Source organism: Anthonomus grandis, chromosome 2, assembly GCF_022605725.1.
Source record: "Anthonomus grandis grandis chromosome 2, icAntGran1.3, whole genome shotgun sequence".
Taxonomy (NCBI): Eukaryota; Metazoa; Arthropoda; class Insecta; order Coleoptera; family Curculionidae; genus Anthonomus; species Anthonomus grandis.
The window spans coordinates 27,467,683-27,495,195 of record NC_065547.1 but is presented as its reverse complement, the minus strand read 5'-3'; the positions used below and the strand labels follow the sequence as shown (position 1 = coordinate 27,495,195).

At 32.3% G+C, this 27,513-nt stretch overlaps 1 protein-coding gene across 3 annotated transcripts; it reads left to right on the top strand.

The window, feature by feature from the left end:
• The first annotated feature begins 3,468 nt into the window (after positions 1 to 3,468).
• On the top strand, positions 3,469 to 26,172 carry LOC126750720 (uncharacterized). Of its 3 annotated transcripts, none has more exons than XM_050460431.1 (7): positions 3,469 to 3,591; positions 17,546 to 17,748; positions 22,895 to 23,054; positions 23,111 to 23,237; positions 25,735 to 25,916; positions 25,969 to 25,983; positions 26,034 to 26,172. In XM_050460431.1, the coding sequence occupies exons 1-7, from the start codon at positions 3,546 to 3,548 to the stop codon at positions 26,138 to 26,140; spliced, it is 840 nt and encodes a 279-aa protein (XP_050316388.1). In that variant the 5' UTR covers positions 3,469 to 3,545; the 3' UTR covers positions 26,141 to 26,172. The 3 variants fall into 3 exon arrangements, with proteins under 3 accessions (XP_050316388.1, XP_050316387.1, XP_050316389.1); XM_050460430.1 differs by having other exon boundaries at positions 23,105 to 23,237; XM_050460432.1 differs by lacking the exon at positions 3,469 to 3,591 and adding an exon at positions 12,720 to 12,807 and having other exon boundaries at positions 23,105 to 23,237.
• Positions 26,173 to 27,513: the final 1,341 nt, after the last annotated feature.

The window sequence follows — 27,513 nt, the reverse complement described above, 5'->3', positions numbered from 1 at the left end:
TTTTCGTATAAATTCGAAAAACATCAAGAGCTGCAGGAAAGAAATGAAGAGCAAAGAATGGCATTTTGTTTTGAAATAATGGAAAGAGCAAATAATGTTAGGAATTATTTGTTTTACCGATGAATGGACATTTACCCTCAACAATGAACCAAATGTTCAGAATTGCCGGTATTGGAGCCAAGAAAATATACATCGCTTTGTTCATACTCGGACACAATATCCCCAAAAAACAAATGTATTCGCGGGAATTATCGGACACCATATCATTGGACCCTTTTTTATGGACTATAACCTAATAGGTGAAACATATTTGGACTTATTTCAAAATCAAATTGGACCCGCCTTGGAAGAAGTTGTTCAGGAAGATCAAATGATCTGGTACCAAATGGATGGTTGCTCGGCCAATAATGCCTGTATGGTTAGAGAGTGCTTGGAAAATGCTTTTTACGGCAATATTATTGGTCCACGGTACCGGATACTTTGGCCAGCCAGGTCACCTGATATTTCACCGAATGACTTCTTTTTGTGGGGTCATTTAAAAAGTGCCATTTATAAAAGTGTAAAATTTGATAATCTAAACCAGTTACTAAACGCTATTTCGTTAGAATGTAATAAAATTTCCCAATATCAACTTAGTAACGTTAGAAATAAATTTTATGATCGGTTAGGATATTGTTTAGCTGTTAATGGAGGGTTGTTTGAACATTTGATTATCAACTAGAATAAACAATAAGCCAAGAAACAAATGTTTTTATTCTTCCGAGCGTAAAAACATTTGTTTCTTGGCTTATTGTTGATTCTAGTTTGCCCACAATAACACCTACAATTTAACCCATGTTAAAAATAATTCTACGCTCCTTTTATAAATGTGTTTTAATTATAACTTAAGAAACCTAGACTTAGGTAAGAGATGTAATGTATAAAAAATTAATTTAATATTGTTTTTTTTTATAAAAAAAATTTTTAGCGGATTATTTTGATTGTCGTGGTTTTTGTTTTTTGTTGTTTTAATTTTTGTACGCGTAAATATTTATTTTAATAGTGTTTTTTATGTACTTAAAATTATTGAAGTCATTTGAAGTTGAATCCATTTCAGTGTCCTGAGGATGACTTAATATAAGTCGAAACGTCGACATTTCGGTAAACAGGTTTCTGTTTTATTTCTGACCCCACCCAACAACCCTCCGCAATGTTGAGTTTGATTTCTGTTCTCTCTTTTTTCGGATCTATTTTCGATCTTCTGAGTTAAACATTTACGATTATTTATTGCAATGTCTTTAGACTCGAATTTACTAACGATAGGTTTAATGGTTGAAATGGACCAGATAGGCTTGATGGGAAAATAAGTTGAAAATATTTCAGATACTGCTATTGGTTTAATTCAATTCTAAGTATGATAAAATTATTTTTTTAATAATCGATAATAATAGTTGTTTTTGGTTTAACTTCATCGTTATATTAAATAAAAGTTTAGATAAAAAAGTAATGTTAACGTGTCTTACTTTGAATGTATGGTTGTGAGATTGATAAAACGAAAAGAAAAATTTCTTGTATTCGGATATACGTCAGATTTGACATTTGACAAAGCCTTATAACAAATTGTTTGCTGGTGGCTGGTGTCTGGTTTTACCCGAACCGAAAATTTGGTAATTCTGCAATTACATTTAATTGAATAATTCAAGATTCGCTTATTACATTTTTTTAAAACTTTGCACGAGGGTTTACCAGATTGGTATCTTACATTTTTTCTGTAAAATATACAGGAAAGCCAATAATTGACCCCCTTAAAATTTACATGGGATTTCCTATGTTCCGCTCGGCGACGCACCACCCGGATTGTGAGAAGGCGTTCGACCGGGTTGATCATGGGCTGCTACTGGATCGGCTGGTTGCACTGGGTGTATCATACTCAGTTTTTTGCTTTTTGCAATCTTATCTGCGAAGTTGGATCCTACTGGTGAAAATTGGCAAAAGCTCTTCAAATGAATATAGGGCTACCTCAGGTGTACCGCAAGGTATCATCTTAGGTGCCCTTCTTTTTACATTATTTATAAATTTACTTCCCGACTGCTTATCAAAATCTGTGGGACTTCTTTTTGCAGATGACTTTAAAATTTTTAAAATAATAACCAACCTTCAAGATTGCATTTTACTTCAAGAGCGACATAGACAATATCATTTTATGGTTTCGCAACAATAAAATGTCACTAAGTGTTCTGTTGTTAGTTTTTCACGGAAGGTAAATATTACTGAATATGATTACAAAATTGATGGGCTCATCCTGGAGCGTAAGACTAAAATTAGGGATTTGGGAGTCACTTTTCGGAGTGATATGAAGTTCAATACACATTATATAGAAATGGTCAATAACGCTTTTTGTCAATAAGTCTTTGGGGTTTGTGATTAGAAATAGCAGGACATTTGAGCTAGAAATTATTGTTAGACTTTATAATGCCCTGGTTAGACCACACTTGGTATATGCTGCACAAATTTGGATGACATCCGCCCACATTCACATAGATTACATAGAAGTTCAAAAGAGATTCCTAAGATACCTCTATGTTAAAAAAGATAATGCTTATCCATGTGTGTGGCCTCATACAGAAGCATGCTGGCCAGCTTCCAATTTACAAGGTTATTAGACAGAAGAAACAAACAGACTGTGATTTTTATACACTCTATCCTAAACAATAAAAAATATAGAGACTGTGATTTAGGTAAGTACATATATTTCAATGTTCCTAAGATTAAATTGAGAATTCTAGATTAAAATTTATTCAAAATCGATCTAGGGAGCCCTTCACCCATAAATAGAATGCTACTGATATGTAAACACATATTTAAAAAGAATCACATAGATATTTTTAATATAGCTCAACAACTACTCCTGCTAATGTTTATTAGGCCTTAGGTAGAAAGTCAATTGTGTTTATTTTATTTCTTGTTTCCTTGATGTAAATTTGTATGTGTTTTCCCTTTTCAATTTTATGTATGTTTCTTTTTTCCATGTTGTTTTCTAGTTTAGTTACTGAATTATTTATATTTTTATGCCATTACTTGTAATTACTAGTTCACTGGTGTTTGTAATGTGTGCCAAAAAATAAATAAATAAAAAAACCGAAATATGAAAAATTACAACTATTTTCCAAGATTATACGAGGTAAGGCTAAATTTTGTGAGGACCTCAAATAAAACTGATTTTATTCCAGAAGAAATGTGGACGTTTAGCCGAAACGATTTCGTCCTTTATTTAGGTCATGTTTTGGACTATTTCTGTTTAAAAACCCAATTTATGTCCAATGATAAAATAAGACAACATATTATGAAGTTGTAAAATTAGCCTTTTTTACTCCTATTTTTTAATCAACAGTTTCAACTATTATTCATGGGACACCCGGTAAAACGTTATTGCAAGATTCGTTTGTTCAGCCTTGCGCCTTGTAGTAGCATCCCTTTGTGATAAACCTCCGTAAATTTCTGGACGACATGTAAAGTTGAAGCGCGGCAAACTGCATGGATATAATATATCTTCAGGTCTTTGAAAAATGTCTGAAATTAAAAAGTTGAGGTTTGTGATTTGGGTTTGTATGGGTAAGTTTTTCCTTTTTCTACTATAAAATTTAATAAGCTTTAATTTATTTTAATGTTTTATTAGAATTTCGTAATATAAAAATTGTTTAGTTATCTAAATAAATTGTTTAGTATTGAAAACAGAAAAATAAGTTCATAACTTCTTTTTTTTATAATTTTTAAAATACAATTTTTTTTGGAAAAAAGTGTTATTGAATGTTAAAAAATTATATACATTAAAAAAATAGTTTGGCATTTAGTATTTGCGGTACTTTTAGATTTACAATAATACGTTCTATTTTGTTATATTATGGCTATTAGAATTCTTCTAACAATCTCTTTATTTCATTTTTAATTATGTTTCATACTTGCATTATTCTTATGTATGTATTCATATAATTATATTATAGAGAGATCCAGAGATCTTAAGCCGTTTTCGAGAATTACAAAATTTGCGTGTTTTTTGTTAAAAACTTTAAGGGACTATCTTCATAAACTTCCTAGAGCCTGATTTAGCATTACACAGGGTCGTCGAAAATTAAATTAAAATCTTTCATTTACTTAAATGGTAGGAAGTTAATTTTTTTAAATGGAATACCTTAAATCTATACGAACATTTATTTTATATTCTAATGGACAGTTAAAATATGTTTAATTTAATATAGCATATTTTTATACCTAAGTAGCCGATTTTTCGAAATAAATACTTATTTTCCTTAAATTTGATAATTCTAAACATTTTTATTGTGTAAATTATTTAGTTACTTATAATAATGTCACAATGGTATAATAAATAACAGTTTTTCAAAAAATATACAGGATTTTAAAGAATAAATATTTTTGGAGAAAGTCGATTTTTTCAAAATTTCACAAAAAAACCATATCTCAGAAACCACTAGAAATAAAGTTCTGAAAATTTCTGCACATATTTCAAGGATAACTTGACTAGACACCTCTCTTTCAGTGTTTTTCAAAAAATCAACAAAATTTAGAAAAAAATTTTTTTAAGAAGACTCATTTTTGGTGTAAAAAGTGCCCGTTTTTCAAAAACAAATAAAAATTAAATTTTGAAAATTTCTATACGTATTCCTGAGAAAATTTGATTTGACAAATATTTAAGTATTTAAAAAAAAATTCTCAGAGTTTTGAAAAAAAATATTTTTTTTTGTAAGATCGATTTTTTTCTCAAAAATTTGACAAAATTCACATAACTCAAAAACAGTAGCAATAAAATTCTGAAATTTTTTATACATATTTCAGAAACAATTTAACTGCACACCGCGTGTTTTCAAAAATGTACAGTATTTTGAGGAAAAAAACATTTTTTACTCAAGGTCCATTTTTTTGCTTAAAATTTCATAAAATGGGCATATCGCAAAAACCAGTAGAAATAATATTTTAAAAATTCTTACAAGTATATTTAATTGGATACCTACTTCAGCGTTGTCCAAAATTTTGGAAAAAAAACGTTTATTGGAAAAGTCAATTTTTGCACAATTCTTAAAATGAATGCTCATATTTCAAAAAACAGTGAAAGTAAATTTTTGAAAAGGTCTATACATATTCCTGGAATAATTTGGCTCGACAGTCTCGACACCTATTTTAACGTTTTTAAGAAAAGTGTACAGAATTTTGAAAAAAAAATTGTTAGAAAGGTAGATTTTTTTTCTAAAAAATTCACAAAATACCTATAACTCAAAAACCCGTAAAATAAAATTCTGAAACTCCTCAAACATATTCCTGGAATAATTAGACTAGACATCTATTTAAGCGTTTTGCAAAAAATTTACAGGGTTTCGAGAAAAAAAATATTATTGGAAAAATAAAATTTTGAAAATTTCGATATGCATTCCTAAGATAATTGATTTAAGCACCCATTTTAGCATTTTCAAAAAATTGTACAGTTTTTAAGAAAAAAAAACAATTTTTGGAGATGTCGAATTTATTTTTTCCGAAATTTCATAAAATGCCTATAAATTAAAAAACAGTGAAAAAACCAACAAAATTCTGAAAATTTTTACACATATTTCTGAACAATTTGACTAGGTACCTGTTTCAGCATTTTTTTAAAAATATACACAGTTTTGAGAAAAAAAAAATTTGGAGAAGTTAATTTTTTTTTTCAAAAATTTTACAAAATAGTCATAACTTAAAAACCAGTGGCAATAAAGTTCCAAAACTTATTATACCCATCCTTTTTTTTTGTAGTATAAAATAAGCTTTTTTATCCATTGGTTGTAAATCTAGATGCAATGTGTTAAAATAAAAAAGCAAAATTGTTTTTTTTTCTCGAAAACCGCTTGAGATAGGTATAAAGAAAGTATGATTAAAAAAGACTCAAAACGCAACAGGGAATCTAAATTTCTAAAAATATATAAGGTGTTCCATTCTATATCAAAGGTGTTGCCATTTTTCTATATAAGCGGCAACGCTGCAGTGCTGAAAATATTTTAGACCGATAGAGCATTGTCTATTACCATGGTCACTAAATTTTCAGAACAATGCTACGTTCCGTTTTCCATATACGGCTAACTATCATCGATCAACACTCACCCTGTATATATATCATTTATATGGGGAAAATACTTGAGAGTAGTGTGCTTTTTCTGAATTAAAAATTAAGATTTTTAATTTGAATTAGGGAAATATACAAAACAACCAAAAAAATTAAAAACATAAATATTTTGGTAAATTAAATATTTTTAGAGATTTTGACAAGTTGGCAAATTAAATATTAATTATTATTAATAATTCGCGTCTGTAGAATCTCCAAAGGTTCAATAATATTTTGTCTAATAGCATCTGGTGTATAATCCATACACAAGAGCACAATACACAGTTTTATGTTATTTAGTTGTTAGTCAACTGTCAAACAGTAGTCCAAGTATCATGCGTCATTCATCGTCATCATCGTCTCAAGTATTTTGCATGATTGGTATTGGTACATTTTAACTTCCAAACTTCGCCGTTTCACCTTGAGACTATTATGTGTATGTGATTTTTTGTTCGCCGCATATATGGAAAATATAAAGTTTTTTGTTTCTTTATGGTCAAATTATTATTGTCAAACCATCCTGTAATTTTTTCCAGCTCCGATATAAGATATAAGAAGAGCACAGTTCCAACTGTGTATCAAATTATAGTTCCATAATACTTAAATTAAATTTAAGAGATCATTAATATGAATTAGGAAAAGAAGTGGTTCCAGAATTGTACCTACCCTGCGGCAGTTCATATGTTTATTGGATTATATTTTGCTGCCATTTATATCTAGCCTCTGTTTGCGATTATTGAAGTAGTGTTTTATTAAGTCATTTGTAGGTCCACGGATACAAACCATATGCAGTCCTGACAAAAGTAGTATTATAGTATAAAATCAAGTAGTAGATATTATACCGGGTGGTGCGTCGCCGAGCGGAACATAGGAAATCCTATGTAAATTTTAAGGGGGTCAATTGCTGGCTTCCCTGTACATTTTACAGAAAAAATGTAAGATAACTTTTTGAAGAGACCAATCTGGCAAACCCCAAACCCTCGTGCAAAGTTTCAAAAAGTTTTAATAAGCGAATCTTGAATTATTCAATTAAATGTAATTGCAAAATTAGATACCAAATTTTCGGTTCAGGTAAAACCAGACACTAGCAAACAATTTGTTATAAGGCTTTGTCAAATCTAACGTACAGCCGAATACAAGAAATGTTTTTTTTTTTCGTTTTATCAATCTCACAACCATACATTCAAAGTAAAACACGTTAACATTACTTTTTTATCTAAACTTTTATTTAATATAACGATGAAGTTATATTAAATAAAATAACTTCATCGTTATACTATTTTTTCGTCGATTGAATAATTCATACTTGTTTTCAAATATCGACTGTCACTGATTTATTGACACTTTTCCTCACGTCAGTGACAATATTCATTTTACTGGTGCCCGTTTGGTTTTACCTGAACCGAAAATTTGCTAATTTTGCAATTTTGCAACATTTAATTGGATTATTCAAGATTCGCTTATTAAAATTTTTTGAACCCAAGGATTTGCCAGATTGGTCTCTTCAAAAAGTTATCTTACATTTTTTCTATAAAATGTACAGGGAAGCCAATAATTGACCCCCTTAAAATATACATGGGTTTTCCTATGTTCCGCTCGGCGACGCACCACCCGTTAGTACCAAGAGTCTTTAGCAAGTCCACAAACCCTTTTTTTCTTTTTGTCTAAACTAGTTGAATTTTTTTTGTCCATATGTATTCGTATTGCTATAGCATCATTAGTTGAGTTATCACTTAGAAATTCAATTGCATGAAGGATATATTATATTGTTTCTTTTTAAAGAAAGTTGCTTATTCCTTTTTTGAGAGCCGTTTCTAATATTTTAAAAATTTTAGAGATTAAGCTAATTGATTTATAGTTTAACCTCTTCTTATTTCCGTTTTCTAATATTGGCTTAACAATAGTTTTTTATAAATGTTCAGGGCACTTTTGAGAAGAAAATCTGTAATTAATTATTTTTGAAGACATGCGCCACATTTTTAATTGTTCTTACATTATCGTCATCTTCCCCTGGTGATGAATTGTCTTTTAAATCGTTTATAGCGTGAAGTACTTCGTTTTCTTGTATCGGTCTCAAAAAATTTGATGCAGTGGTATTATTGGTCAGACTTTCTGTATTATAATTAGGTATTTGTCTTTTTTATATAATATGAGATGCTAGTTTGGAACCGAACGATAATAGTCGCAACCTTTTAAATTTAAATTAATTGTCGGTTTTTTAGAGGACTGATTCGATTAAAATGATCAAAGCGTTAATTAAAAAATATTTTTTTATCCCAGAAATCTTTAATAGGAAGATAATCGTGAATTAGATTTCTGAATAAATCCTATAAAATAATGCAGCAACGGCACTTCGTTAAAGTGATATGACCAAATTTCAAGATCAAATCAGCTGCTTTCGTTCAAAAATTATGATTTTGGTCCAATTTTGTGCCACTTTTTAAAAATCAAAAAAAAGTCAATGAAAATAAACTCCTCCATATGATAATTGTGTCTACAGCTACTTTTGCCTCTCTAATCTAATGGTGAAATTGTAATTTTTATACTATTAATGATTTTTTTAGAATTGCATTTGTTTCTTGAAAATCAAAATAGACCATCGGCATGGTACTCCTGTTCAGATAATTTTTTTTCACTAATCCAAAAGTTAAATTAGAATTTGTATACTATCCATAATTTTCTGGCATTTTTTTTTCCTTAAAAATTGGACTAAACCCATGAACCCATTTTCGTTTCAGGCTATTTTTTCCTGAATAAAAAATGATGGTATAAATTAAATATTTTCATAGTAGCAATGTCATTCCCAATTTCAAAATTTCTTCAAAGTATCGAAATAAACCCATCGACATGGTACCTATCAATCCGTGTTTAAATATCATGTATGATTTTTTCTAATTGTGATTTTGATACTAAAAATTACTTGTTACCTAAAAATTTTTTCAAAAAAAACCTATCAATGGTTATTTCAATTTTCGCAATATTTTCGAAAAAAACGATGTTTTAGTAAAAATATTGATGTAGCTACTCCTTCCCAATTTCATAATTTCACTAAAAAATCAAAATAATCCCATTGACATGGTATTTTTTTAAGCAATTTTTTTGTGAAAAATTCGATAAAAAAATTCCAAATATTACGCAGGGATCAGTAGTACTACTCTACTTAATGTATGTACAATTATAGTTTATAATATGGTTACAATGGGTGAGTTAGTGGGTCACTATACTCCTTCTCACTAGGGAGCACTTAAATTGGAATATAAATTATTGGGGTAACGTGCTCTTCACAGATTCGAGCCGAGGATTAGTTTAGTCCTCAGATCGACAAATACCTGTTTAAAAACGAGAAGGTGAGCGATATTTCCAATGCAACGTCCAATACTAAGTCTTCCAAACAAGTAAACTTCGAACAACATGTGCGTTTTGCCCCGTCTATTGATAACAAGTTTCTCCTTATTCATGAAATCTCCCTAGAGGATCTTCAGGAGGTCGATATTAAAGTTTTCGGCTGGCCGGATTTAAATTCATAGAGCACACTTGGGACCTGCTCTACAGAAAAAAATGATCTGGAAACGTCCACACAGGTAATCTTGAAAACCTGCTACGGTTATTAAATGCAGAAGGGGAAAATCTTGACCAATATTTAATAACTACCTAAAATCATAAAAATCGATATTTTTTTTTTCCAAAAAAATCATTTAGAATAACTATTTAAAAAATATATAACGACGCAGAATGTTTTTGAGTAAATCAGTCATAGTTTGACTTGATCAATTAATTTTTAGGTCAATAGTAAGATGCAGCAATAGCAGACGTAGAGAGCAAACATGCTGCAAACATTTACACGTTCACTGCCTTAGAATTAAAAATTTATTCAAAGATAAGAGTTAAATAAGGAAATAATACTGACCTCGATTCTAAAATAATTCAATATCGATTCTGATGCGCACCAGTGAACCGTGTGTATTCTTCACATCATGAACACGTTCAAGTTCAAAAGGGTTAATTGAGTGAACACCGGCCCAAGCCCTTAGTTATGAACCCCGTCAAGTTATTAACATAAAAATAACTTGACCTATAACCAATATGTGGACCTATATATACAGTGAGAGCCAAAAGTCCGGAATAAATTCATTTAAAATTCAGGGGTATGTTCAAAAAAAAAACGCTCGGACACGTCGATTTTTATTTTTAACTGCGGGTTTTCTTACTATAATTTTATGTAGGGTGGTCCAAAAAAAAGTTACGACCATCAACTTCAATTTTTGAGATGGAAATACCTATTTTTTAATCTGTATTCTTAAAGAACAGAAAATTCTAGACATATTTCATGTACAATGTCCTATACCTATCTTCATTTGTTTTTGAGTTATTGACAGTTGAAGATCGGCATATTTGCACTTTTGACATGTTATAAGATCCAAACGATTAGACATAGACAAATGCGGTTTGCACTTTTTATCGAAGCTTTTTTAAAACCATCTAGCTAGTGTCAACAGGTACTGAGAAATTTACAACTGAATTTCTGAACATACAATAATTCATGCAACTATGTAACACCCTTACTAAGGTAACCTTGTTTTTTGTAAAATTTAATATTGCCTGAAAAGATGAATAAGTTAGGTGAAACTGAGAGATCAGAAATACTAATTATGATAGGATGTGGTGATCGCATTAGGACCCAACACCAGGCTTGTGAAATGTTTAATACCAAGTATCCTGATAAGACAATATCTCAGTCTACCGTTAGCAAACTAGAAAGAAAATTTAGGGAATTAGGTCACGTCAGAGATCGACCCAGATCGGGTCGTCCCTCAATTTCCGAGGAAAAGAAGTTACTCATACACCGACTAGACAGGCAGCACTAGATAACGATGTTGGAAAAACATCTTTAAGAAGGATTTTGAAAAAGGCAAAATATCATCCCTATAAATTAAAATTAATCCACGAACTTAACGAAGATGATACAGATCATCGATTAGAGTTTTGCGAAACTATAATGAATGTTTGCCATAACGACCGTCTTTTTACTCGTAGAATAATTTTTTCTGACGAGTCGACCTTCTGCGTCAATGGTACAGTGAACAGACAGAACTGCCGTTACTGGTCTTCCTCCAATCCAAATTGGGTGATTGAAGCTCATACTCAATATCCTCAATCTGTGATTGTTTGGGCCGGCATTATCAATGACAGAGTCATAGGTCCATTTTTCTTCGAAGGTACCTTAACAGGTCAACGTTATTTGGAATTCTTAAGGAACGAACTGATTCCCGCTTTATGTTTGATGTTTCCAAATGCAAATAATCCCAATATTCCAAAAGCTTCAATTTGGTTCCAGCAAGATGGCGCGCCGCCACACTTCAGCAGAGCCGTGGGCTAATATTTAAGTGAGGTATTTCCGGGTCGATGGATTGGGCGAAGGGGTCAATTGGAGTTGCCTGCTAGGTCCCCCGACTTGACTCCTTTGGACTTCTTTTTGTGGGGTTATTTAAAGCATAGAGTGTATGTAAATAAACCCAACAATTTAGAAGAATTGAGAAATAATATAAGAAATGAGGTTCAACGAATATCTCAAGAAATGATACGCAACGTTCTGAGAGAATTCAAATCAAGACTCGCTTACTGTCAAGAAGTTAATGGGGCTCAATTTGAACATTTAATTCGGTCTAGATTAGAATAGTTTCTTTTTGTTCAACGTTTATACAATACTTTTGATTAAATACATTAATATTTTGAATGTTTTTTTAGAAATTCTACCGTAAATTTCTCAGTTACTTACTAGCTAGTGTCAACAGATGGTTTTAAAAAAGCTTCGATTAAAAGTGCAAACTGCATTTGTCTATGTCTAACCGTTTGGATTTTATAACATGTCAAAAGTGCAAATATGCCGATCTTCAACTGTCCATAACTCAAAAACAAATGAAGATAGGTATAGGACATTGTACATGAAATATGTCTAGAATTTTCTGTTCTTTAAGAATACAGAATAAAAAATAGGTATTTCCATTTCAAAAATTGAAGTTGATGGTCGTAACTTATTCTTGGACCACCCTGTATACATAAAATGATAGTAAGAAAACTCGCAGTTAAAAATAAAAATCGACGTGTCCAAGCGTTTTTTTTTAACATACCCCTGAATTTTAAATGAATTTATTCCGGACTTTTGGCTCTCACTGTATATAGAGAGTTCATAAGCATATTTCAATTTTATTTTTAACCTGAAGGTAACTAAACATTTATATAGTCTAAAACTCGGTATTGTGCGTGGTTTATTCTAGGGTAAACCCATGGATCCCATCTTTAAAAGAAATTCACTGCGGGAAGGAAGTTTGGTTATAGAGGCCGTGCAAATTCGAAGTTTATTATCGCGATTATAAAAAACAGAGATACAAAATTTTAATCTAATATGTCGTCTTCTAGATTCAGTCAAAAGCTGCTATTTCTATTAAAAACCAACAAAACCTTAACAATACAGTAGAGTTTTGTTTTTTAAATATTGTAACGATATTAACTACCGCGCATCTACCAGCCCTTTTACGTTTTTGGGAACGCACCTGCGAAAGTTAGCAAATCTTACAGAATAAGTTTAATGGTAAATCTATTACTGATGTCCGCTAGGAGGCCAGTTTAAGTCTGAAATTAGTGCGATATCTAAATCGAAATAATTAGTACAAAAAAGATACAGTGTAAGTAAGTGTTTCTTCTAATAGTCTTAATTGTGTTTAGTGTGTAAGTGTATAATAAACCAGTTTACTATTTTTGTGTATCGAATATTTTAAGTCACACCTAAACAAACAATAAAAAGGCTACATTTAATTTAGGTGTGTGGTAGGTATAAGTACATTTAAGAAGAAATTCAAAAAGCTTGGTCAAAAAGAATGCCGAAAGTTAGTTGACTCTATGCCTAGAAGATCTGCTGTCGTCGTTTTGAAGAACAAAGGTCGTGCTACGAAATACTAAGGATTATCTTATAAAGTGTTTAGTTGTTTTCTGCAGAAAAATATTTTTTAGAATGGATACTCTTTTTTTTGTCCGCTTATATTATTAGAATAAAATATTTTTATTTTGTTACACTGATAAAAATATTAATAATCTGAATTTTATTTTTGTTTAATACTATTCCCGGCTTTAAACTAAATAACTGTTAAGTAAATAAAATACAACAATAATAAGTTTTTTTTTTAAATTATGCATAAACAACTACCTTATTTTTTTGACCATAACTGTATGTGCAAAGATTTTCAGAATTTTATTTTTACTGGTTTTTGAGTTATAGATATTTTATGAAATTTTTGGAGACCTTTCCAAAATTTTTTTTTTCTCAAAATATACACTTTTTTAAAAACGTTTAAATAGAAGGTGTTCAGTTAAATTATTCCAGGAATATGTATAGAAATTTTGAAAATTTTATTTTCATTCTTTTTTAAAATATGGGCATTTTGTAAAATTTGTGAAAAAAAAACAACCTCTCCATAAAATGTTTTTTTTTTTAATTCTGTGAATTTTTTGGAAAGCGCTGAACTAGGTATCCGCAGCTAAATTATTTCAGGAATATGTGTAAAATTTTTTCCAAACATTATTTCTAGTGGTTTTCGCGATATGAGTTTTCCCACTCTTGGCTTCTTTTGTCAGTAGCTAAAGAGTATCGGTTGTTTAAAATCGCGGGACAGACCTTTTTGCCGGGAGAAGATGTAATTTAAAATATTAAATATATTATCTTTATTTTGTTTCTAGGGATGTATTGACTCTTTATGGCAAATAAATTACTTTTGATTTGATTTGATTTAATATGGGCATTTTCTTAAATTTTCAGAAAAAATAGTCCGTAAAAATAATCAGTTTCTGGAATATGTATAAAAATGTTCGGAATTTTATTGCTTCTGGTTTTTGAGAAATGGGCTTTTTGTGAAATTTTGAAAAATGGACCTCTCCAAACACTTTTTTTTCAACACTCTGTATATTTTTTAAAAAACAGTAAAAACTTTTATTTATTATACCACTGTAACATTTTTATAGCTAACTAAGTAATTTACGAAATAAAAATATTAAAAGTATTTATTGCTAAAACGGACTTATAGGTATGGGAATATATTATAATAGATTAAAGGCATTTTAACTGTCCATTAAAATATAAAATAAAATATAGAGCGTTCGATTTAAAAAAATTAACTTTTCACCATTTTAGTAAATGAAAGATTTTAATTTAATTTTCGACTACTCTATAATATAATGCTGATTGAATCAGGCTATAGGAAGTTTATGTCTCTTAAAGTGTTTTTTTTTTGATTTTTTTTAAGTTTAAAATTTTAGCTTTTGAGGAACTTAAATAGCTGAGAAATAAACAATTAGTTAGCCCTTGGTTTTTAACAAGAAACACGCAATTTTTTTTCTCGAAAACAGCTAAAGATAGGTATGACTAAAAAAGACTAAAAGCAGAAAATCAAAATATCTTAAAATATTTAGGCTGTTCTATTTAAAAAATTAAATCAAGTGTTGCCATTTTGCTATGCAGTGTTGAAAATATTTTATACCGATAGGGTATTGTCTGTTACCATTGTTACCAAATTTTTACAAAAATGCTACGTTCCGTTTTCTATATATGGCTAACGTACCATCGATCGTCAATCTCCGTGTAGAACAGTAATACATAAAGGAAATGAGGAGCAGACTTGCAAAATGCGGTTTGCCCAAAATTGTAAATTTTCAGGAAACATCAAAAACTGGTGCTACGAATCGGTCTTACTTACCGAGTTAGGACTTTTACCAAAAAATTACGAAAATTTAGGATAAGTAAATACTAGAATGGCAGACTAGAAGAAGCAAAAGTAACTTTAGTATTTTAGAAAAACATATGGACAAAATGCTATTTGCATGTCTATAGTGGACAAAATGCCTTTTGATTGTCATTTGGACAAATTTTTTGGGTAAAATTACCACCAAAAAATTAAAAACCATTTTCTTTAAGCAGTATTTTTATTTTTTAACAAACTCAAATGAAATTAACATCTTCCGTATCGTTACAGTCACAGTCCTCACTTTCTTTAACATTGGTTTTAACCTCACACTGGCCTTCTAAAATTGGAACTAACTATTCCAATTCTGGATCCTGATTCCAGTTTTCTCCAGATAATGATGCCAATAATTTTTTTAAACTATCTATTTTTTTCCCTTTATTTTATGACCCAAACCTAATTCCTATAATTCTATTTGATCGAATCTTACTCGTGGTTTTAGGAGTGATGGAAACTTTTTTTGTCTCATCTGAATTGCGATATAGTAACTCAGTTTTCAGCAAAATATTATGGGTGGAACTTTTTTCTTTAACAAAAGTCTTCGACAAGAATGAATGCCAGTAATTTTTTTCAGATGCATCAAGAGTTTTTTTATGTCAAGTAAATGCCAGTCAGTTCCAAGTTTTTGTACACCACCCACTTTGGTGTAGATACCCCAATATTGATCTATAGTTTTTATAATACTATGAGACCTTAAGCTTTTTTCAATGCGTCCAAAGATACGATCGGCGGGGAGATAAGAGTGACCTCTAATTGGAAATATAATTTCTATGTTCCTAATCTGCTCACATGAAAACGTTTGAAGCCAAAACATTAAAGCATGCACAACATTTATTTATTTACACCTATCTGCAAAAAAACGGATTTTCATCGCATTGTCTGGAAATGTAAGTTTTTTCAAAAAATTAATAAGAGCGGAAGATATCTCAGTCGCTCCTCTATCTGCTTGGTGCTCCATCCACGTATAAAATACGGGGTCTTTACAATTAAGTTTGGTAATGCAAAAAAAGTATATTGACAGCTGTTGGGCCTAAAATGCCTCCTGAATAGGGACCTTGGGTAATACCTGAACTTGTTGCAGATCAAAGCAATATGAAATGGTATTGGGATCTTCAACTTTCATTAATTTATGAAATTGTGATGCATGGAATTTATGCACTTTTAGTTCAGTAGATAACTTTTGTCTTTGTGTAGCAATTTGAGATACCAATTTTGGTTTGTGTTCTAACGCAGTAGATACAGACATCAGTAGCGGGACTACCGAATCCTATATTAAAGTATTTATTAAACACCCGGCTGAAATATTTGTAATTTACTTTCAGATTGTTTGGTGCTTTTTTGTTATATACCTAATTGCCAAAGTATAGAAATTTTGTATTCTGATGATACATAAATCCGTCGAGACTTTTTTCTTCCATAGTGGCTTTCGTTTCCTTGTAACTGACTAATAAAAGATATGACAGCATTTAGTTTATCCACAAACTTAAAAGTGCGTCTATCTTCTCCCCTTTTTTCTGTTAAAACTGTTTCCCCACTTTGCACTTTCCTGCAAATGGTATTCACCCTCATCTGACCAACATTGTAAACAGCCATTATAAACTTCTGACAAACCTGCAATTTTTGTTGCTTAACGAAAAAAAATTTGGTGAAACATTCAAACTAAAAAAATATTTAATTTTAATAGGTAAAAAAAAATTTAATCCATATTTTTTTTTTATAAAAATAATTGTATATAACAGCGTGGGGATTTGAGCACTTTTAGTTTAACTTACGCAATATTTTACTGCAAAAGAGTGAGGTTTTCCATCAGCCTTGCGACACCTTTTTCGTTTAGGTATATCTAAAGTAATGTAACTGGCTAAAATTCCATCTCGAACGGTTTTATTGGATTTTCTATAAAAAACTTCCCGCAGTTTAATTACATCTTCTCGACTCACTTGCTGGCATTTTAAATTTGAATTATTTTTATGGTTGCAAGCTATATCAAATTGCTCTAAATCGGGATCGTGGTTTGAATACCTTAAAATAGTATAAAGTCGTAACAAAGAAATAAGTATTAAAAAATAAATTCATACCTCACTTGTTTTTTTCTTTCCCTAGTTGTTAAATTAATTTGTCGCTTTCGGCTACCCCGGTCACTATCACCAACAATGTGCTTACCATCTACAGACTCCATTCTGATTAAACTTCACAAAAAAGTTATGAAACAAACCCAAAATACTTGTACATAAACTAAAACCACACCGACAGAAATTAGGTTATGAAACAAACATGTTTACATCTGGACCAAACGCGATGTTTAAAATAATGATGATTTGTTAAATATACTGTTTTAATTCATGCATGCTCCTATTTTGTTTTTAAGCTGAAACTTTTATCTCTGGAAAATAGCGCTCATCCGCCATTTCGAAAAGTGGAATTATCATTTTTACCTCAACAGATAGTTTACCAGCAAAGTCTAATCCTATAAAAAAAATTAGGAACAATTTTGGTCTCGAAAGTAAACTTTATATTCTGAAACATTTTGTATCATTCTGAGAACCATATTATAATCTTATAAAACATATTAGTCTTAAGTAATAGTATTACTGTAATACACTAGTATCGTTTTAAATTACATTTCTTCCTTTAGTATGTAGCACATCTGAAGTGGAAATCAACTACGTAAAAGTACCGAACGCAGTAAAAAACGACACGAATAGACCGGTCATTCTCGATTGCAATTACTCAATCAGACCGGACGACACTGACCTTGTGGTTCAGTGGTTTTTAAATGAAGAATTGGTTTACCAGTGGATTCCGCCCAACAAACCGCAATCTATCGGAATGTTAAAGGTAACAAAAAAAGGAAATTTTACAATACAGGTTGGGGAATCAATCATTACGCATAGTGAGGTGCTTATGACAACTCGCACGCATGAATTTCGTGCGCTCTGCTACTCGCTTGCTACATCCGTTAATTGAATAATAGGATGCTCCTATTATTCAATCAACGCTACATCATTGTTTTTCAGTACGACGTTAGTAAGCGTATGACTCATGAAATTTCTAAAATTTTCTTATGTAGGTTTTACATACATCAGTGTACCACCCACATAGAAAGGCAATCTCAAAATGTTTATTAGGTTGTGTATTGCATAATGAAAATTAAAGCGTTATTCGAAAAATTTAAACACTATACAAAAATAGAATTAAAATTCATAAAAATAAACTTACCAATAACGTTCTTTGGTTAACAATAAGTCAACTTATCATAAAAGCTATTTCATATTTCGAAAAAAGTTTCTGATGAAATTGAATTGGCACATTCATCTATTTTCTCTCGCTACTCCTCCTAAATTTGTTGGCCTACTTAATTCGTCAAAGACGATTAGGAAAAGTATTTGTTTAAAATTCTTTTCCTATAACCGCATCATGAGCAGGACAGCCGTCTTGATGAGAATATACCTATCCCAGATTTAAGTCAAAGAGTATTTGAATGGCAGGAGGAACTTGGTTTTGCAGCAAATCAAGGTATTTTTGAGAATTTAAGGTACCATGAATAAAAGAAGGCCCTATAATATAGTCGCCCAAAGTACCAACCCAAACGTTCAATTTTTGGAGATACACTGAGTACGAAATTGAAAACTTCTGTGCTCATTTGTCCGATAGAATATTTCGTAAAAAAATTACTTTTCAATTGCTTTTTCGATCACAGATTTACAAAATGCTATTCTTCGCCACTGGTCTTCGTGAAATAGTTTTAGAATATTTAAAACATTTCTTATTATATGTTTTCCAAATACTGGCAATAGTTTTATAGTCCATACCCAGTTCCTCTCAAACACTTCTAGTTTATCATGTTGAATCCACTTGCAGAGCACTACAAACCATTTCTTCCAGTTGTTCTTGCTCCTGAACCCTTTAAATAGAATGTTCTTGTACTTAAGTGTGGCATTTATGACAATCTTGAAGACAAAAGGATATTTGAAATGTAATAGAAAATAAGTCCCTACATTGTACTGCCGAATTGCGCCCATAAAATCATTTCATATAATTTGAACTCTTTGGCAAGGATTATAAACAGCCATAATTACTTAAGAAAAAAATAATAGCGCTTTAATATTCAACAGTGCAGCGGGTAGTCACACAGCAAAATGAGGCATGCCAATATTAACATTATTATTCTGTAAAAAACTAAAAACAGCAAATATCTATCAGAAGATTGGAAGTGGCCGCTCTTCGACGAGAGGAAGCGGTGTTGCCATTATTTTGGACAATGCGTAATCTTCAATTTCCCAACCTGTATAACAGTAGAGTCTAGACAAAGTCAGTTCGAGGCGATATCTTCTTTATGAGGCATAGGTGTGCAAAGATGGATAATTTGAAAAAAAATATTTTAAATGCATGTATAAATAGAGAAGTATTAAAATTAGATATTGTAACGATACTAGCAACCGTGAATATCAGCTGTTCTTCGTTATTCTGGAATTATCGCGGAAGAGCCAGCGCTGCCAGAGGTTCAGTTCAATTCGGAATATTGGTGCGACTTTTAAATCGGACATCCCTCAAGAGGTATTGCCCTTTTACTCTCCGATAGTAGAAAGGTTCTACCACCGTCTATAGATTACAAAGCAAACAAGTTGTAATCTATAGACGGTGGTTCTACTTAAATATCGGACGAGCGGATAAATGCCTGGCAGCCTGCTTCCTACTTACGAAGTATATACTTTGCTTCTTGAATTTCTTTCATTGCCTGGACGAAGTATATTACTTACCTACTGACTATATTACATAGACCATTTTAAAGAAAAGTCATTTGAATTGGCTTTGAATTAGTTTTAGATCGATTTTACTGAATTTCATAATAAAGTAATTATTGTTAATAGTTATTACAACCATACGAATAACAATTCTTCCACTTCTATATATGGTCGTTAAGCTCGACCCAAATAAAAATCTAACGGTTGTGGTATATATATTATTACATATATATGTTTGATGTAATGTAAAGTGTTGCTTAAAGGACAAAGTCACGAATTAAAGAAAAAGTTGTAATAGTATACGAACTATTAGTGTAATAAATTATATTAACACATAAGTCATTACTTTGGAAGAAAAATATAAGAATAAAAAAGTGCGCGAAAATGAGAGCAGAACTACAAATTAGTTATTAGCGAATTGTACACCAAGAATTAAGGGATGTTTCACATTTCGAGTCCTTCAAGGATAAATCGACTAAGTCAATGGAAAAATGACTTAAACTTCTATATCAGTCTTTATACTTTAAAGTTAAAGCAGATGTGCCAGCCTAAATTTCAAGTTTTTCAGGACTAAATCGATCCTTTAAATACCTTTAGCTTATAAATACCCTAAATTCTGTCAGCCTCGAAATACTTTAAATTTTAAGTCGTTCCAGGCTAAATCGGATCTACCAGCCTGGATTTTAAGTCTTTCAGCCACCCTAGAAATACTTGACTTGACTTGGATTAGCCTACCAGCCACAATTTTATCTCCTTTAAGTTGACATCTATCCTGCAAGCCTATAAATACCGTATAAATGCTGAGCCTTTAATTCTGCAGCGTATATAAATAATTTAAATACCTAGTCTTTCAAAGTTAAGTTGTGTCTACCAGCCTGCATTTCAAGTTTTTCAAGGTTAAATCAATCCTGCCAGCCTAGAAATATTTAAATTCCGACTTTTTTAAGGCTAAATCGAATCTTCCAGACTGGATTTCAAGTGCTTCAAACTTAAATCTATTCGATTGCTTAGAAACACTCTAAATCCCCCCTAACAGCAGATGATGGTTCTATCGCGGTAACAGCAAGGGAAAAAGCCAACTTACTGGGTAAACTCTTCGCGTCCAATTCTACTCTGCACTCGCAAGGCAAAACACCGCCATATTTGCCAAGGGTGAATTCATCGATGGGAGAAATTTCGTTTCCCCAACGAATTATAAATAAAATTCTTAAAAGCGTAGACACCAACAAAGCTTCTGGACCCGATGGAATTCCAGCCATAGTACTAAAACGTTGTGCAGACGAATTGACTCCTCCCTTATGTAGATTGTTCACGGCATCGTATAAACAGGGCTCATTTCCAACAAGCTGGAAAACTGCTCAAGTGCAAGCTGTACCCAAAAAGGGTAAAAAGACGATGCCGTCCAATTACCGCCCGATTGCACTAGTTCCAGTAATATCGAAGATTATGGAGAAAGCAGTCAACCAACAACTGTTAAGATATCTGGAATCATCTGGACTAATCAGCGATCATCAATACGGCTTTCGAAAGCTTAGATCCACCGGCGATCTTCTGGCTTACGTCACACACTTGTGGACGGAGGCCATGGAGAAGCACGGCGAGTCACGCTCAGTCGCTCTTGACATTTCCAAGGCATTTGACAGAGTGTGGCATGAGAGACTACTAACCAAGCTCTCCTCAATCGGCATACAAAACTCATTATTGAATTGGATCAAAAGTTTTCTTGAACAACGAACAATCCAAGTAGCCGTCGATGGACACCTCTCCGACAAATTTAACATTAACGCTGGAGTCCCTCAAGGATGCATTCTATCCCCCACCCTTTTCTTGATATATATTAACGATTTGCTAGGAACCACTGTTAATCCAATCTACAGCTTTGCGGACGATAGCACACTTATTTCCACATTTAAGTCCGCCAAACCAACGACAGCCGCAACTTCTCAGAATCTTAGGCAGCAACAAGTAGCTTCAATCAACAACGATATTAGAGCAATCATGGAGTGGGGCGGTAACAATCTGGTCAATTTTAACGCTAAAAAAACGCAGGCTGCAGTATTTACGATGAAGACTACTAACGTTGATGGCCCGGAGCTGGTTATGGCAGGGAAAACATTGCCAATGAATTCATCTTTACATCTTCTAGGAGTCGAAGTCACCAACAGTGTGTCCTGGCATGACCACGTTGCCGAGATCGCTAGGGCAGCTTCCAAAAAACTCGGAGTGCTTTTCAAAACGAAAAAACTGTATACACCAGAACAGCTGCTGACTCTTTATAAGGCTCAAATACGCCCTTCCCTCGAGTATTGCTCGCATGTCTGGAGCTCTGCACCCAAGCATAGCTTAAAGCTGCTAGATTTTATACAGAAGAGAGCTATTCGTCTTATCGACAAACCAGAACTGACAAAGAGTCTGGATAGTCTGGAGCACAGGAGAAAGGTGGCTGATCTCTGTTTATTCTACCGTTATTATCACGGTAAGTGCTCCTCTGAGCTGGCAGGCCTGATTCCACCCAGGGCTGTTCCGGCAAGAAGGACGCGTCTAGCAGTTGCGGCTCATCTACATCGAGTCCTCCTGCCTACCCCAAGGACGTCGCTGTATCGGGACTCATTCATCTGGAGAACATCCTCTTTGTGGAACGGGCTTCCACCTCACATATTTCCCGACGCATACAACCTGCAGCGATTCAAGATAAATGCCCACAAATATCTTCGCGCAAGCACCACTCCAAGAGTGACATAGGACTTTCCTCTTGTGCTTGTGTATACCATAAAAAAAAAAAAAAAAAAAAAAAATCCCCATTCTTTCAAAATTAATTTTTTCATTTTATAAATTTCAGTCTATAAATATGGTAAATCCTGAATTTTCAATTCTGCCAGTCTAACGAATACTAACATTTCCAAAGTTTTCAGGACTAAATCGGGTCTCACAGTCTAGAAATACCCTATATCTAGTAGGTATTTTATGATTAAATCAATTAAGCTGCCTTAGAATACCCTAATAAAACCATGGAAGGTGTCATCATCATCTCGGATTATGAAAACGTCAGAAATATTGAAAAATTGTTGAATTGAGGCTATAGTTTTTCAACAACCGGATACCAAAGTTCAGAATTCAAAGACATTTTTCGGGTACCTCAATGCATGGACATTTTTAACAAAAATGTTTCTCCTCGTAGGTTTTCACCCCATAGATCCCAAAAATACCTAATCAAAATCTTGAAAATGTACCTTTTCCAGAATGCCGTGGATCTCAATTATACAGCCACCGACGATCCGACCACCGTATACAGAGCGGTCAAAATCTTAAATCCAACCACACAATTAGCTGGCGAATACAGATGTTTAGTGTCAACATTGGGAGACCATGATTCGCGCATGAAGAATATGATAGTGTTCGGTAAATATTGAAAAATATACAGGATGTTCAATTACTTTCATGAATTTCAGAGCCAGAAAAGCAAATATTTATAAGTAAAGCAAGCGATGAAAAATTCGTTAATTTCACCTGTACAGTTTCGGACGTGTATCCGGCACCTAAAATGGTGCTTTTTAAGGATGTGCAAAATGATATTCATTCAAGGTTAGTAGCAAAGACAAAAATTAATGTATAATGACGTGTAAAAATCCTTACCGGACTAAATGTAATGTAATTTAACTTAATCAATTCAAATGTTTTTTACCAATTGGGGATAGATGAAAATATTATATTCCTTACAAATTCCGTCCATTCCATTTATGTAAAATTGTGCTAGTCCAAAATCAGGATTATGCTCGATAGTCCATGCGTTTTTCTCAGACTATTGTGACCAATGCATCTGCAATATCCAAACCATGCATTTTTTTGTATCTTATTTTTGTTAGTAGATCGTCTACAAGAACTGACCAGTATGATGGTTATAAAATACCTCCTTGGAGATAGCCTCGGCCTACTCTTGCTATTCATTTGCCCTTCCCAAAGAAAACCTTTCCCAAATGAACTGATTGTCTTAGGCTAGCCTCAAACTAGTTGCAGAGAGTGGATGAGATTCTTTTCCGCTAAAGGCATTGAGGAGTAATAAGTTGGGACATTATTAACAATCTATGTCTAAAAATCACTTTGCCAGGAGTCTAACTAGGTCGTCCAGACTATAGTTTTTGAATAGGTGTGTTACTAGGGTTGCTTCATCTGTTTCAACCATTTTAGTCAGACGTTACTAGCCTTGTTTGTCTTTGAGGAGACTGTGATGGCCTATTCTTTCAGGCTCTTTGTTGTAGATATTATGAAAGTTCAAATCAATTTTCTTCAGATGGCTGCGTTCGTGTGGTAGAGCCTCATTAGGAAGTATCTGTTACTTTCCTTAGATTACACGATTTCCCTTTTTCTTTATTATAATCTATTAACTCAGATAAATGTTTCAATCTTGGCTTTATTGAATATCCTTCTCGCCTCGGCTCTTAGTTCAACTAGATTAGTCCACCAGACTGTTTGCCTTCTTTGTTACGTTTTTTTATGTTTTATTACCTTCCAACAAAAGTTGCTGAAAGGCTGTTTCGCAGCCCAGCCTAGGTTGCAATATTTTTGAACTCTCAATACCCGAGGTATGGTATCGTTAACCTATGTATGTCTCGGGATTATATTATATTTGTTTAATTTTCGTAAAAAGTTCTATTTTCTTAATGCAAATATTTATTTCTCAAAATTTCTCTGATTTGACAGATACGTTCTACGGCGTTTTATAGAAAATGTTGGCGTTTAAATTTGTTTAATACGCTACATTAAATGATCGTATGCGTACGGATTCTTGCAACTTTTTTAGGTGATCTCTGCTCTTTCGACAGCAAAAACAATAAAAAAATATTATGGAGAAAAGAACTATCACACTGCAGACCTATATCAAAACTTATAGTATATCTACATTTTATGAAAACATTACTTAACCAGATTAAGAAGTACTTTGAATCAACAGGACTATTTATTTGAAATCGGTTTGGTTTCGGTGGCTCTACAACTGTTGCTACAAGTGCACTAGCAACTCATATTCTTATCGGTTTTGAGTAATTCAGATTTTTTGCCCTCATTTTGACTGTGTATCCCATCATATTCATTTACAGAAACTAAAATTCTTTTCATCCATGTAATTCAATTAATCGTTCTAATTCATCCTCCTACTATCCAACTTAAGAGATAGGCCGCAATACGTGTAATCATGTTCATGGAATCCGGCAGGGTTTTGTTTTGGGTCCCATCCTGTTTCTCATCTATCTGCTGAATGCAGTACATTGTGCACAATTAATCCTGTTTGCTGATCATACCACGATTTATTTTTCTTATGAATATTGATCGGATAGTGGGGACACTTGGGTCGAGAGGCTGAAGCCTTGGTTGGATAACAAGTTGTCTCTGAATTCATTTAAGACTGAAACAATGAATTATAATAACGCTGGTGTTACTGATGATACCCCTGTTAAATACCTTAGAGTACACTTTACACGTATGACTAGATCAGGACATGTGTATAATTTGTGTAAAAAACTATCCGATGCCAGAAATAAATATATGCCATGGATATATCATTCTCGACCTTTTTATGCTATTCTTCGGTGGGGGCATACTGCACATACCAAGAGAGTGTTTTGTTTCAAACTTGCTGCAGGGGAAGCTTTATTAGACTCTGTGTTAGCTATACCATTATTATACATATATATGTGTTATCTGAGTTAATACCATACTCACGGTGACTTATACCAACTAGACAAGGTAATAACATTGTCTGGATGAGACAAGCTTGCGAGGTCTAGGAATGCCACTGGTTATTTTATTCTTTAATGCTCTGCAACCCAATGCTCGCTCTTTGGAAATAAATTTAGGAATCGCCTGAAAGCATTTTTCCTTGATCATACTTTTTATTCCTTTGAAAAGTAATTCAGCTCTCATTCAGATTTAACATGGTAGATCTATTTGTAGTGATGAATTAGAAAAAGTTAAAAAAATAATAAAAAAAGACTAATCTGTTACAAAGAATTTTTATTGTGTGTACTATTGCATAACTAAATATTTGCATATTCAGTATTTTTAATCTACCTGACTTCCTTTCTAGGATGCGCCTTTCTATAATAGAATGGGACTTAAAAAAGAATCCAATCACTGAAAGGTACAGTATGTCAATAGTGGGAACTCATAAACTAAATGAGCTAGATCCTGGCACCCTAATCCATTGCGAACTCAAAATTCCAGGCACTGGATATGTAAAGTTGAAGAGTTTGTTGTACTATCCAGAATGTAAGTCAAATATCGTACATATCCATGAAGATAAAATTCTTTTTTTTTGTAGATAACTCCGAAAATGGTAATTATCAAAACAAAGTCTGACCTATTATGTTATTTTTCTTTTGTCAGGTTCTGGTAGAAACTGCGGAGTGATCGAGGTATTAGTAACACTCGCCTTAAATATGTTGGTATATGATTTTATTTATTTAAAACATTTGCAATGTAGTCATGTATGAATTAAAGAGATAAATAAATAGTAATAGTAAAACCATATAATTTCTATTCCCAAACTATGACAGCCACTCCTTAGTATAAAAAAAATTGCATCCATAAACGAAACTGTGTAATTTTCATTCCATTACTATAATTAGCGTTGAAGTAGTTTATAGTTATGATCAAAACGTTCTAAATGTGCATTACCGTAAGAAATTACAGAAGACCAATGTTGCCGAGTAATCAAGGTACAAAATTTTATTAATATTGGATTATAAATTAAAATTTAAAGAACATATTACTATTTGTTTAAAAAAAGCATATTCGATGTTGAAACTAATTTATTCACATAGATATTATTTATCGCAAAAAACTAAGGCTATGCTCTGTGAAACACTCGTTTTATCATTTTTCAACTTTGCTGATCACGTATATGGGCCTTTTTTGGACAGCCTGGACATAAGGGTTCAAAAAGTGCAAAATTGCTGTCTGAGACTCACATTTGGCATAAGGTGTAGACAAAGAATATCTCACAAATTGTCCGAAATAGGATGGCTTAATATGAGTGGACGGCGCAATTTACATTCAGCAGTATTTTTTTATAAAATTATTAAATTTCAGTGTCCTCCATATCTCCACCGCAAAATTAAATATCGCACCGATGTTCATAACATCAATATCCAAAAATTAAACCTTTTAACTATACCACCTCATAGAACTGACCACTATACTATACCACCTCATAAACATTTAAGAAGTCATTTACCTATCAAATTGCCTCTGTAATTAATAAATACAAACTAATGGACTTTTTTTTTTATCGATACCAGTCTTCAAACGAAAGGTTAAAGCCAAATTGGTTGAAGAGCATTAATTTGTACATCATCTCACTATGCTATCTCATTTCTATCTGATCTTACTCTTCTTCTATTTTATTTTAATTAATCTCTCTCCTCTCTCTCTCGTTCTCTTCTCTTTTAATTTGTAAACTGAAAACTATATTGTTTTTTTTTTTCGTTGCTCACTGCTTTGCGGCCATGTATTTTTTTTATATAATTTTTGCTTTGCTCTAGCAGCTGCCTCTTTTTGGAGGTAAGCTGATGTAGCTTTTTATTCCGAATAGTTCATATTTTTATTATGTGTTATTTTATTTATAAGCATGTATATTTGGGAATAAATAAACCATAATTATTATTATTATTATTAGAAATTAATTTTCATTTGCTCTATGGCAACATTGGTGCTTCCACTTTGCCGGAAGAGCTTTCACCTACAGTTTCAGTTACTTGTTGTATTTTGTCATTTCAGTAATCTCAAGTTAATCATCAGAAGCATCTCAGGTTTTATGTGTTTTAAGAATTCTCCCACGAGTGCATCGTAATCTAATAAAAAGATT